The sequence below is a fragment of the Sardina pilchardus genome, chromosome 24 (genome assembly GCF_963854185.1).
Source record: "Sardina pilchardus chromosome 24, fSarPil1.1, whole genome shotgun sequence".
Classification (NCBI taxonomy): Eukaryota; Metazoa; Chordata; class Actinopteri; order Clupeiformes; family Clupeidae; genus Sardina; species Sardina pilchardus.
In genome coordinates, this window is record NC_085017.1 from 10,154,908 (window position 1) to 10,169,740 (window position 14,833).

The following is a 14,833-nucleotide window of genomic DNA, read 5'->3' on the forward strand; positions in this document are numbered from 1 at the left end:
TACAGTATATCATATTTATTCATTACCATCTCCATTTACTTATCAAATGTAATTATTTAAAGCACAGTTTGAGTACGATGTTGGTGACTAATGGCAGCCTCGAGAGTCTGAGAATGTTTTATTTTATGTTTATTCGGACTTTTTTTATTGTCTTTTTACCAAATAGAATAATGGATTCAATGCATAGGATATCCTTAACAAGGATTTCCCCCTTTGTTTCCTTTGTAAATGCCTCTGTTGACATTCACATTAGTGTCTAATCTTAAATATAATTGAGTTCAGTTCAACAGCAATGTAAGATTGAACCCATTTTCAACATTTCTTAATTTCAACTCCTGAGAAATAGCCAATTAGTATGACATAGAAAGTACTTGAAAGTACTTGTTGACACCATCACACATGAACTAATAGGCCTACTAATTTACTTAGTATTTCCACTGACAGCAAACCCATTCTTGAACAGGTGCCATTCAGAATTCTTTGAACCATGGTGCTAGTGAACCACATTTTCACTAGTTTTGAACCGGAAGGAGTTCTGAAGGATGCGTCATCAACAGTGGGTGTTGCATGCAAAAACAAAAGTTACTAAGATGCATAAACGGGAGAATGATATGAACAGTTGTCTGTAAAAATGGCAGAAATTAGTTATTTAAAATGCTAGTCAACATCTGCAGCGTAAAGCAGCGTAATTTTGTTTACTCATGGCAACAGATGATATGGACGGAAAACTCATGCTTTTAGCTTTCTCCCCTCTGAATGGCACAATGACACTCCCACTCCGGTTTGCAGGAAAAAAACAACTATTGTCTGGTTCAACTTTGGCACCAAGGTGCCATGTTCCGAACCGGCTTTGTTTTGTTTGGTCGAAATACTCAGAACGGTCAAATGTTGGTTCGCAAATGGGAATGGAGCCGGTTCTCTGTCGGTCTCTTGTCTCAACTTCTTATCACTGTGTGGCATATTGGTCTACCTGCACTATTGTAACTCCAGACGCAAAATCAATGATAACATTAATTTTCATTTTGATCTTAATTCAGAAGTGGGATCATATCATCTACTGCCTTATAAGGTGGAGAACACCAATTCCTGCCATGATTGCTCCCCCAAGCATTCCCACAGCTGCTCCTACTACTATTCCAAGTGGTCCTCCCACCACCCCGCTAGTTGCTCCTATAGCTGCTCCCTCGGCTACTGTCGCGACTAATCCCACAACTGTTAACCCAACTGCTGCAACCCCTGTTGCAACCCCAACTACTGCCTCCATCCTCTCCTTTTTTCCATCCATCTCCCTCAACCTTCTCTCCTCCTCCTGTCTTTTCCTTTCCTCTTTTTCTCTGATCTTTCTTTGAGCCTCCTGGTACATCTCATTTGTGTAGTATTCTCCTCCATTCTTCTTCACCATGGTGTCAATCTTTTCCAGCAGCTGGTTCACTTGAGTCTGGTTATGTTTTTGGTCATTATTGAAAGCATGATATCTACCGCCACATTTGTTGATGATTTCTTGTATCTCAGGATCCTTTACAGCATCTTCCAATGCCATTCCTTTCAACTGATCAAGATGAGTGAACAGCACTATGGTGAACTTTGATGCACTCTCACCAAAGTTGTCCTGGATCCACTTGACTGCGTTGTTCTCCTCTTCTGTGAATCTCACATCCAGTCTGATCACCAACAGAAAAGCATGAGGCCCAGGAAGAGACAACGTAACACACTTCTCGATATCTGCTTTCAGCTCATCTTCTGTCTTTTTTGTATCAAACAACCCTGGGACGTCAACCACTGTGATTGGTCTACTGGCTACGTCTTCCTCATCCTTTTCACATATACGAGTAACAGACCTAAAACTAACATTTTCTTCAAATGACTTTTTTCCCAGGATGGTGTTTCCTGAAGCACTCTTTCCTGCTCCAGTTTTACCCAGGAGAACAATATTCAGGGCTGAAAAGCAATTAAAAAAAAGAGTATCAAACCCTCAATTTCTGGTGAATCAGAATTTGTAATTCACCAACAAATTGACATAACAAGGTAAGAATCAACATACCAGCATAACCTTAAAAAGGTAAAACATGTATGTTCAGTGGCTAGAGACAGATTATATCTTGGTCTCACTTCACTAATGCCTTGAACTTTATGATGTCATCTACATATTTGAATCATATTGCAAGGGATTATTGTCCCCAACTTAGGGTTAAGTGCCTTCCTCAAGGGCACGCAACGGTGTACATTTTAGGACATCCTCAGCTGTCAGAGTTAGGTGTCAGACATCAGATGAAAAGTCATCACCACTGTCAAGTTTACGGAATTACACACAGTCATTTTTCAGACATCATATGAAAAGGAGCCATGGCTCAGGAAAATATAATTTTGGTGCCGTTTTGTAATGTGTCTTACAATGTGTGTGTCCTATGTCAAACACCCCCATTCTTATTTGGTCACTAGTTTGAGCACAAGCATAAAGTGGGAGGAGATTGCCTATTTTCAAATTTTACCGAGATTACCCCAACGTATACTATTGTTTGATTGGCTGTCGGGTGGCTATTTATTTTTTGTTTTACTGGTGAGTGGTGTGCTACTTCTGAACCCTGTGAGAAATCCTCTGGTATCCCTGCGACTCTTTGAATTAAGCAGATAGGCTACCTTTGGTGATAAATGCAAGGTGTGAGCATGTGAACTTATTGAATTGCATTAGACTTGAGAATCCTCTATCAGAATAAATTCTCAATCAGTTTGCCATATATGTGTCACAATGTGACATTCGGACAAGCAATCAGTGGTAGAAAATGCAATATCACATGGTAACATAGTTACAGTTTACGGTATGTCTAATATGCAGTACACTGTAAATTCTAACATTCAAATTAATAAGAAATATTAAGTAGGGTTGACTTAGTTTTGACCAATCTGTCGAGAATACTCACTTTGTTTGAGTTAGTAGTACTTTGGGAGCGAAAATTCAAACCAACTAAATCATTTTAAGTTCAGGTCACTCACAAAACACTAGTCCAACACTTGGGCATGCGCAGAAGCCTCTAGTAGAAACCAACCGACACGACACGACTAAACACACATGGACATCGCTGGAGTACTTTACAGGCCATTTGGTGAGTAAACGTTTGAAATCGATTTGCTTTCTTCATGTATTATTCATTCAACGCTAGTTAAGTTTTGTTCAGCATATGTCAATCAATGTCTATGTGACTTGTGCCTGCCGTGATTAAGTATCATAGCCTAGCGTCTAGCTATCGCTAGCCCAACGTTTGTTGCTAACGTTATCTGTTAGAAACACTAAACTGTAGATCTACCAAAGACTCTTTTCGGACGTGGCTCATGTGTTTTCATCACTGAAAACGATTATTTCTAAAAACTCCAAAGCCAATAACTCCAGTTTCACGTTTGCATGTGTAACAGCTAAATGGAATGAAGCATGATTAGTATGTTCGACCTCCATATTAGCTAGCATTTTTCAACTGGAATTATTGCAGCTTGGTCATTAGCACTAGCTAGCTGCTAGTTCTTTTCATCATGGTAGCAGCTACAGGAATTGCTTTCAAATTCTTTGATTTTATGTTATTTCATATCAATACAAAGTAGGCCTATTTTGTCTGAGCAAAAACATTAGTTTACTAATTTACTATTTTTATAATTGAGTTCATTTCATTGAGCTTGGTGCTAACATGATCTTTTCTCTTATAGAGATGTTGTCAAGCAGACCAAATCCCTGAATGAACTTGTAAGTACTGCACTTTTCATGCTGACAAGACAGGCTATTTGCTAAATGTGCAGTTTGTGTCTTGTGAATGTCTTAATCTTTATTGTCTCTATCATTAGACATCGACTGTGATAGCCCAACGCACCCTTGTCCTGAAGAGAATTCCTGTTTTACATGGATCAAGTCCAGCGAATTCTACAGCACAGCATTTGTAAGTACTTGGAAATAATAATAATAAGAAATAAAGCAAGTTATCATATCTAGTTATGGTTATTTATGTATACAGTATGTATGTTATGCAATACACATTGGAAATTGCCACTTATTCCGCATGTTTATATTGTCAATGTCTTAGGGTGAGGAGGAGGCCCATTGGATATTTTCCAAAATAGTTTAAAGTGTTATTCTGGCGGTGAGCAAACACTTCCAAAAAAGCATTTTAACCAATAATATTAAAAAACAGCACCAAACCTCATCAGTAGCTTGCTCAGGGTCCATACACTTAAAAGGAAGCACCAACAACGTAGTTAGCGAACCCGGAGTTTATGACAGAAAACACTTACCAACTTGTCCTCTACCAGCTCCTCCAACCCAGTATCATAAGGTTTCGTTGAACTGTCACATTTGGTTAATCTGTCATTCGTGCTGGGGTTGGAGGAGTTGGTAGGAGGACAGTTGGTAAGTGTTGACACTTGGAAAGTAGATAAGTGTTCAGGTGGACTCATTTTGTGGTCACAGCTTTGTTCATTAGTAGCAACACATGATAACAAGACTTTCTTTTGCATATGTGTCTTCACAGGACTCTGTGACAGATGACTGTTCTTGGGGAGATTGACGGCTAACATCATTTCCAGGGTCCAAGCTGTGGTCAGGTGTTATGGTGGCACCTTATTTCTGCTTGATATAATATAATATTCATTTTCTGCTTGATATTACTATATAATAATTATTACTATTATTATTTTACTGCGGAGTCCAAGCACTCTTATTTTAAATATGTTGAATGGCAGGGTAGTTTGCTATGTGAATGCTGGATAATTAAAAATAAAATAAAAATGTGATTAACATAAACCAACCTTCTCATTTCATTTTTTTTGTTAGATGTTTTTACATACATTGCTTGTATCATTGTAAACTGAACCAGAGAACAAGTCAGTAGTACACACTTAAAAATGTGAGCTAATTAAGTATGATTTACTCAGAAAACACAAGCTTCCATGAGAACTATGGGTTCTAGGTATATGAGTACTAAGAACCATGAGCTAATTAAGTACAGTTTAATTACAGTGCATGAAAATGCACTGTACTGTTCTTCCTAGGCTTTTTCTTATTACAGTGCATGAAAATGCATTGTACTGTTCTTCCTAGGCTTCTTATTCTTCTTCTTCTAACGCACGCAATTCAGCTTCAACCGCTTAACGTAGAAACTCCATTCAAACTATGTCACGTAGGTCTTACTTACGCGATGTGTGCTTTGTATTTTTCAACTTTGTAACTTTTATACTTTTTAAACTATTAGTTAAAAACTATTACAATTTCCCCCATAGACTTAACATTGCTCATTATGACATCACGGCAGCAATTAGAATCTTACGCCAGGTGGCCGGCCACCTGGGCACCAACTGTCAGTTTCTCTCAGGCTTTACAATCTCTCTGAAGACTACATATTCTGTTCCCCTGTATCCTCTGCGCACAACAGTATCAAAATAAGTCCTCCTAATTCCATCCAACTTTATATCCATTCATCTTCTTCAAACCATTCACTCATCCACCCATTTTAAACAGTCTGCCTATAAACATCAATTAGACGCTCTACATTCAACTTTTAAACAATCTACTCTGTCTCAGGCTGGCTCTCTTAAGACTAGCCAGTTAAATTGATTACACCTGTATTTGTATCCACTACTCTCAGTAGAGAGCTGTGTCTCTCCATTCTACAAGAATATAAGCCACATTCCATCCAACATTCTATCCATTCATCTTCTTCAGACCATTCACTCATCCACCCATTAAACTGTCTATCAACATCTATTAAACAATCTGTCTATCAACATCCATTAAACTCTCTGTCTATCAACATTAATTAGACTATCTACATTCAACTTTTAAATTATTTACTCTGTCTCAGGCTTTAAGAGTACTCTGGCTCTCTTAAGACTAGCCAGTTAAATTGATTACACCTGTGTCAACTACTCTCAGAGAGCTGTATCAGTGTCTCTCTTAACAAGAATATAAGGCACATTCCATCCAACCTTCTATCCATTCATCTTCTTCAGACCATTCACTCATCCACCCATTAAACTGTCAATCAATATCTATTAAACAATCTGCCTATCAACATCCATTAAACTATCAACATTAATTAGACTATCTACATACAACTTTTAAAGTATTTACTGTGGGTCCCTCTCAAGCAGCGTTTATATGTCCTCCCTCGCTCCTCGATCCTCAATGATCTACATAAAGAAAGATAGAAGAAGGGCTAGACTATCCCATTGTTGCCGCTCCATCATTCTTTATGTAGATCAGTGAGGAGCAAGAGAGGACGCGTAAACGCTATATGAGAGGCACCTTCTGTCTCAGGCTTTACGCATACAATCTCATTAAGACTACAGATCCTGTTTCACTACTTCCTCTGTCCACAACTGTTTCAAAATAAAGGTCCAAAGGTCCACTGCAATAACACACTATTAAATCATTTAACCATTGAAACTACTCAACTATTGAACTGTTCAACCATTCCAACTGTCAGTTATCATCCACTATGCCTCCAGTCAACTACATGAAACCTCCATGTACCTAGCAACCAACATAGCAACCATTAAAATTAAGTGTTTATGACCGTTTCCATAGCAACCAACATGATTATGCTGCAGTAACTTCTTGTTTCCTGATAGTGGCCACCATGGATACCCTAGCAACAAATGTTTCAAAATAAAAGTCCTCACTAGCAAGTTAGCTAGTTAGCATGGTTAGCATAGTTAACATTGTTAGCATAGTTAACATTTTTAGCATAACTGCAAAAAACATCTAACTAAGTTAGCTAATCAACCTGGTTAGCATTGTTAGCAATTTTAGCATAGTTAGCATTTTTAGCATTATTGCTAGAAATCATCAGTTAAGTTAGCTAATCAACCTGGTTAGCATTGTTAGTTTAAGTTAGCATTGTTACCATAGTTAGCATTGCTAGCATAGTTAGCATTTTTAGCATAACTGCTAGAAATCATTAGCTAAGTTAGCTAATCAACCTGGTTAACACTGTGAGCATAGTTAGCATAGTTAACATTTTTACCATTACTGCATGAAATCAGTAGCTAAGTTAACCAATCAACCTGGGGCCGGATTCACAAAGCCTTCTTAAGAAAAAAAACGTTCTTAAGTAGCACTTTTTTCTTAACTGTGTTCATAAGACAAAATTTAAGAAGATTTGGTATTCATGAAGAAATTCTTATCTTTTCTTTAGTTTTTTCTTAACTTTCTTCTCAAGTTTTTTTCCTAAGATAAGACTTGAGTATAAGTGAGATTCACAAAGACAGATTTCTTAGATTTCTTCTCAAATTTCTTCTCAACTTTAAGAGAGGTCCTCACCAGTCTTAAACCAGCTGCAGTGAAAAGGTAAGTCTTTTCTTTAACATATCTATATAAAAAACATATGAATTCATTACTTATAATTTTATATAATCATATACTGACCATTATGTTATCCAATATTGTTAATTTAAGATTGTTATACTATTTTTGAATATTAAATAAAACCTATTTTGACAGTTGTAAATAAAATTCTAAATATCTAGAATCTAAATATCTTTATCTTTCCTCTGAAGTATATCAAGAAGGCAGTCATAGTAATTCATTTAGACTATTTATTTATTTATTTGAGTAGGAAAAGTTACTGAAAACATTCATCTTTTTTTTAGATGGAAGTTCTTTGGGTAGCAGCTAGGGAGGAAAATCCACCAAGGCCACTGAGAGACAGAATGGATCCGCTTGTACTCCCGGATCAAATGTTAATTAGACAGTATAGGCTCCCTAGGCCTGCAATTATGTATCTGACAGATATGCTGTCAGATGACCTGAAAAGGGTCACAAGGCGCTCTTCACCACTACCAGTGGTATTACAGATTATGGCTGCCCTGAGATTTTTTGCCTCTGGGTCATTTCAAATGGTGGTAGGGGGCACCCTTGGTGTGAGCCAGTCCTCCATCAGCCGAGTGGTCAGAGATGTGACAAATGCACTATGTAGAAGAGCACCGCAGTTCATTAAGTTTCCAACAACAGATGCAGAATGCATCAGAACCAAGCAAAAGTTCTTTGAAATAGCAGGCTTTCCGAATGTATTGGGGGCCGTTGACGGGACACATATTGCTATCAAAGTATGATCAGGAACAAAATCCATATTCTTGTTATTGTTGACCTATTATGCTTTGTTATGTTGTTTAAATAAATATATTGACTTGAATCTATATGTTATATTTGGGATTAATGTGCTAACCAACTTCTATTGATTTCCTAGGCACCAACTGATGAGGAGGATGGCTTTGTTAATAGGAAGAACTTCCACTCCATTAACACTCAGGTGATCTGCGATGCAACACTAAGGGTTACTGACCTTGTGGCAAGGTGGCCAGGCAGCACCCATGATTCCTTCATTTTAATGAATTCAGGAACAGGCATAAAGTTCAATGAAGGACAAATGCCAGATGGATGGTTGTTAGGTGAGTTAGGTGATAAATGTTAATTTAGACCACACAAACACATACCCTGTATAATACTTCAATGATTAGCTTGACTACTTTTTCTACTACTGAAAGGTGATAGTGGCTATGCTCTCCGGCCATGGCTGATGACCCCAATCCTCCACCCAGCAACAGAGCCAGAACAACTCTACAGCCGTGCACAACGGAAAACCCGGAGTGTTGTGGAGAGGTGCATTGGGGTTGTGAAATCCAGATTTAGATGCATCGACCTCTCTGGTGGAGTACTTCAATACACCCCCGAAAAGGCGTGTAAAATCATCACCTGTGCCTTCATCCTACATAATATATGTATGACGTACCGGCTGCCCATTCCTGATGTTCCAGAGGACCACGAACCAGAGGGAGATGGCCCTGCCCCCGCCCCATGTAATAACGGCATTCAAGTCCGACAAGACCTTATAAGAAGGCGATTCACATAAAAACATATATAATAAACAGCACTTGGAGTGTTATATAAGCATTTCTTTTTTTTATTGTCATTATTTACTAATGCTCATTTGTGGTGCGTTCAAATTTGGCTTTGGCCAATAGCAGTCTCTCTCTCTCTACCATGAGAAGCTGCTCTTGCACCTTCCTCAAGTGCCTCACTTCCTCCAAAAGCTCCCTTTGGATGGAGATCATGTCCTCTGTGCCGGTTGTGACTGGCTGGAGGATGGTCTCGGATATCAGTTGAGACAGAGTAAGATCTTCACAATTCTGTAAGAACAAAAATAGTAGGTGGATATCGACGCCATATTGCTTTTTCCCTAAACATTGTATTGAGTGTCTGATATCACTAGAGGGTAAAATGAAGTGTCCACATATGAGGACAACAGGTTTTTATTCAGAAAAAGTAAGCACAAGGTAAAGCAGAGCCTAAATGTAATGTCCTCATACGAGGACGCAGGGTCTCAGGAGGTTAAGACAGTTAACACAGATAGTACTACAGTGTCTGGGATACACACACATGCAGACACTCACATTCTTCTTTCACACACACTCGCTCACACACACACACAGCTAAGGACTTTTGTTGGGCCTGTATTTCCTGTTCCTCTTTGTGATGACCCTGAGTGCTCCCGCAATGTGATGCATGCCAGTGCAATGGCAACAACAACAGAGCCAAATGTAGCCTATGGTGTGGTAATCAGTGTCCGATAAACTTACATTTTGTTTAACTGGTTCAGTGTGAGGGAGCACAATGACTTCAGTGGCAGCTTCAGGTTGGTTGGGAATGGGGGTAACTTGAAGGACGACCATGGTATCTACAAAGAAACAGACAGGAAAATTGGGCCATTATACTGTAGGTAACCTAGTAGAATGCATAGTGGACTATAGCTACCAACCTTTAAACACAACTGCACAAAGCACTTTGCATGATGTACCGTAGCCATTTTGTACATCACTTAGTACTTTAGGTCATGTAGGCTACTGTCTATATTTGCACAATAACTGCATAAGGCACTTTGACTATGTACTGTAGCGAAATGTGAACAAACAACTGCACAAGTCAACATGGTCATGTACTGCTGCTGCTTAGGCCTTCTTGCCCTACCTGCCTTATACAGTATGTGTAATGTGTTTACATGCATTATGTGTTCAGTGTATGCATTATGTGTTCAGTGTAAAGTCAGTCAGCATTGTCTGTAGTCTCTGTACTGTTACAGTATGTACCGGTTTCCACTGTTTGTCCTACTGTACATGTACATGCATTAGCTATGTGTTGGTCCAAATGTAGGGACACACTTCTCTCTTAGACTGCAAATCTAGTTTACCCACAGGTACCAATAAAGTAGGCCTAACCTGAACCTGCAGACTCTGTGCATGGGATTATTAAATGTCATGCCAGTGTTTTTTTTTTATTAGCACTATCAAAGTATGACTAGTTGGACTGTGACATTCATTTTGCTAAAACCTACAAATATTACAGCAACCCACAAGCCAAAAACATAATATAAAGTATGCCTACCTAACCCTTGCAGAGTTTGCAATAGTAGCAAACACAACAATTCACTAACCAGTGTCTGTAGCTTAGACAACAACCAGCCCAGTGATGCTAGATTAGAACTACGCTGACTAGCTACCAACGTTTTGATAGCATTTAAGCTAACAGTCAATGGTAGCATTGCTACAGTCAGTGTAAGGGAGCCTGCCAAGTCTCACTCAATAAATTATTTACAGCTTTATTTAGCACTATTGCCATCAATTAACCATTGATACCTTCTTCTGGGACTCATGGTCGCGTAATGATCACTACTTTTTGTAGCATAGCTTACCTGTTTGCATGTCGTTTAACAGTTTGCAGCAGTCACTGTCACCGGTGTCGACGCCTCCTGCCACTCCTTCCACAAGGCATTCTCCAATTACGGTCAAGACTCTCTCCTCCAAAGCATCCAATTTGACAGAGGACGTCCCTCCTCCTGTCCTCTTCATTTCCCTCGACCGCTCAGCTGCCTTCTTTTTAACGATCGATTTAACGTCCGCCCATTTTTTTTTTATTGCTTGTAGGTCCCGCTCCATCCCACACACCGCGGAGACCGATTGGGCGACTTTTGCCCACCCCCTCTTCTTATTTTCTGCGGTCACGTATCCACTATCTAATCTCCCCGTTAACAGTTTTTTCCTTATAATGACTTCCTCCACCAACACCTCCAATTCCTGTTTCGAGAAGTTTTTGCTGCGCTTGGCTGCACTCTCCTCCATTTTTTTCAACGTTTTCGACGTTTAGCGATATCGGTCGCGTGATCTCAATGTTCAAAACCTAGGTTAACGATCTAAGAATGTCTTAAGCCAGAAAACAAAGAAGTTCTTAAGACAATGCCCATTTCTTAAGAAAAAAATGGTGAATAGCGTTTAGGGAGATTCTTAAGAACTTCTTATATTTTTTCTTAGGAATTTTCTTAAATTTTATCTTAAGAAAATATTAGTGAATCCGGCCCCTGGTTATCATTGTTACCATAGTTAACATTTTAACATGAATAGAAATCAGCAAATCAAAATGTTTCAGCTTTAAACTGTCTACCTTCACACTATCAACTCTCTGTAAACTATGCAACCACCATATTTACCCTAGCTACACCTTAGTAACCATATCTACATTATCTATCTATTTTTGCATTTCATGCACTGGTAATTCCTTGGAATTACAGTGCATGAAAATGCACTGTACTGTTATTCCAAAACTTCTTATTATTATTCTTCTTCTTCTAACGCACTTAATGGAGCTTCAACCGTTTAACGTAGAAACTTCATTCAAACTGCGCTGCGTAGGTCTTACTTAGGCCATCCGGGCTTTGTATTTTTTAACTTTGTAACTTTTATACTTTTTTAACTATTAATTAATTAAAATGACAATTTCCCCATAGACTTAACATTGTGATTATGACATCATAATAGGGCAATTAGAATCTTCTGCCAGGTGGCCAGGCCAGCTGCAGCAGCTTTCTCTCTCTCTCAGGCTTTAAGCATACATTCTCTATGAAGACTACATATACCTGTTAAACTGTTTCCTCTGTCCACAACTGTTTCAAAATAAAAGTCCTCACTGCAATAATACACTATTAAATCATTTAACCATTGAAACTACTCAACTATTGAACTGTTCAACCATTCCCACTGTCAGTTATCATCAGCCATGCCTCCGGTCAACTACATGAAACCTCCATGTACCTAGCAACCAACATAGCAACCATTAAAATTAAGCGTTTATGACCGTTTCCATAGCAACCAACATCATTATACTGCAGTAACTTCTTGTTTCCTGATAGTGGCCACCATGGATACCCTAGCAACAAATGTTTCAAAATAAAAGTCCTCACTAGCAAGTTAGCTAGTTAGCATGGTTAGCATAGTTAGCATTGTTAGCATAGTTAGCATTTTTAGCATAACTGCTAAGACTGATTAGCTAAGTTAGCTAATCAACCTGGTTAGCATTTTTAGCATAGTTAGCATTGTTAGCATAGTTAGCATTTTTTAACATAACTGCAAAAAATCATCACCTAAGTTAGCTAATCAACCTGGTTAGCATTGTTAGCAAATGTAGCATTGTTAGCATAGTTAGCATTTTTAGCATTACTGCTAGAAATCATCGGTTAAGTTAGCTAATCAACCTGGTTAGCATTGTTAGTAAAGTTAGCACTGCTAGCATAATTAGCATTTTTAACTTAACTGCTAGAAATCATTAGCTAAGTTAGCTAATCAACATTTTAACATGAATATAAATCATTAGTTAAGTTAGAACTGGAATGTTTCATCTTTAAACTGTCTACCTTCACACTATCAACACTCTAAACTATGCAACCACCATGTTTACCCTAGCTACACCTTAGTAACCATATCTACATTATCTATCTATTTTTGCATTTTCATGCACTGGTAATTCCTTGGAATTGCATTTCTAGTTGCATTTCTAGTTATTATTCTTCTTCTAACGCAGCCAATTCAGCTTCAACCTCTTAACGTAGAAACACCATTCAAATTTTGTCGCGTAGGTCTTACTTACGCGATGTGGGCTTTGTATTTTTCAACTTTGTAACTTTTATACTTTTTAAACTATTAGTTAAAAACTATTACAATTTCCCCCATAGACTTAACATTGCTCATTATGACATCACGGCAGCAATTAGAATCTTACTCCAGCTGGTCAGCCACCTGGGCACCAACTGTCAGTTTCTCTCAGGCTAGACTAGAGCATACAATCTCATACAAGTGCATACAATCTCTCTGAAGACTACATATTCTGTTCCCCTGTATCCTCTGCGCACAACAGTATCAAAATAAGTCCTCCTAATTCCATCCAACTTTATATCCATTCATCTTCTTCAAACCATTCACTCATCCACCCATTCTAAACAGTCTGCCTATCAACATCAATTAGACGCTCTACATTCAACTTTTAAACAATCTACTTTGTCTCAGACTGGCTCTCTTGAGACTAGCCAGTTAAATTGATTACACCTGTATCTGTATCCACTACTCTCAGTAGAGAGCTGTGTCTCTCCATTCTACAAGAATATAAGGCACATTCCATCCAACTTTCTATCCATTCATCTTCTTCAGACCATTCACTCATCCACCCATTAAACTGTCTATCAACATCTATTAAACAATCTGTCTATCAACATCCATTAAACTCTCTGTCTATCAACATTAATTAGACTATCTACATTCAACTTTTAAATTATTTACTCTGTCTCAGGCTTTAAGAGTACACTCTGGCTCTCTTAAGACTAGCCAGTTAAATTGATTACACCTGTGTCAACTACTCTCAGAGAGCTGTATCAGAACAAGAATATAAGGCACATTCCATCCAACCTTCTATCCATTCATCTTCTTCAGACCATTCACTCATCCACCCATTAAACTGTCAATCAATATCTATTAAACAATCTGCCTATCAACATCCATTAAACATTCTGTCTATCAACATTAATTAGACTATATACAACTTTTAAAGTATTTACTGTGGGTCCCTCTCAAGCAGCGTTTATATGTCCTCCCTCACTCCTCGATCCTCAATGATCTACATAAAGAAAGATAGAAGAAGGGCTAGACTATCCCATTGTTACCGCTCCATCATTCTTTATGTAGATCATTAAGACTACAGAATACAGATCCTGTTTCACTACTTCCTCTGTCCACAACTGTTTCAAAATAAAGGTCCTCACTGCAATAATACACTATTAAATCATTTAACCACTGAAACTACTCAACTATTGAACTGTTCAACCATTCCAACTGTCAGTTATCATCCACTATGCCTCCAGTCAACTACATGAAACCTCCATGTACCTAGCAACCAACATAGTAACCATTAAAATTAAGTGTTTATGACCGTTTCCATAGCAACCAACATGATTATACTGCAGTAACTTCTTGTTTCCTGATAGTGGCCACCATGGATACCCTAGCAACAAATGTTTCAAAATAAAAGTCCTCACTAGCAAGTTAGCTAGTTAGCATGGTTAGCATAGTTAGCATTGTTAGCATTTTTAGCATAACTGCAAAAAATCATAAACTAAGTAAGCTAATCAACCTGGTTAGCATTGTTAACAAATTTAGCATTGTTAGCATAGTTAGCATTTTTAGCATTACTGCTAGAAATCATCGGTTAAGTTAGCTAATCAACCTGGTTAGCATTTTTAGTAAAGTTAGCATTGCTAGCATAATAATCATTTTTAGCGTAACTGTTAGAAATCATTAGCTAAGTTAGCTAATCAACATTTTAACATGAATAGAAATCATTTGTTAAGTTAGAACTGGAACGTTTCATCTTTAAACTGTCTACCTTCACACTATCAACTCTCTGTAAACTATGCAACCACCATGTTTACCCTAGCTACACCTTAGTAACCATATCTACATTATCTATCTATTTTTGCATTTTCAT

The 14,833-nt window shown here is 38.1% G+C and overlaps 1 protein-coding gene and 1 long non-coding RNA gene across 2 annotated transcripts; both read right to left on the minus strand.

The window, feature by feature from the left end:
- Positions 1-218: 218 nt before the first annotated feature.
- Positions 219-2,422, minus strand: LOC134073143 (GTPase IMAP family member 9-like). The gene is made up of 2 exons (XM_062530127.1): positions 2,392-2,422; positions 219-1,938 (listed from the first exon to the last, which is right to left on the minus strand). The coding sequence occupies exons 1-2, from the start codon at positions 2,420-2,422 to the stop codon at positions 1,055-1,057; spliced, it is 915 nt and encodes a 304-aa protein (XP_062386111.1). The 3' UTR covers positions 219-1,054.
- Positions 2,423-8,937: 6,515 nt separating this feature from the next.
- On the minus strand, positions 8,938-11,382 carry LOC134073052 (uncharacterized). Its single transcript, XR_009937239.1, has 3 exons — positions 10,722-11,382; positions 9,613-9,710; positions 8,938-9,162 (listed from the first exon to the last, which is right to left on the minus strand). It is a non-coding gene; the product is annotated as an uncharacterized LOC134073052 (long non-coding RNA).
- Positions 11,383-14,833: the final 3,451 nt, after the last annotated feature.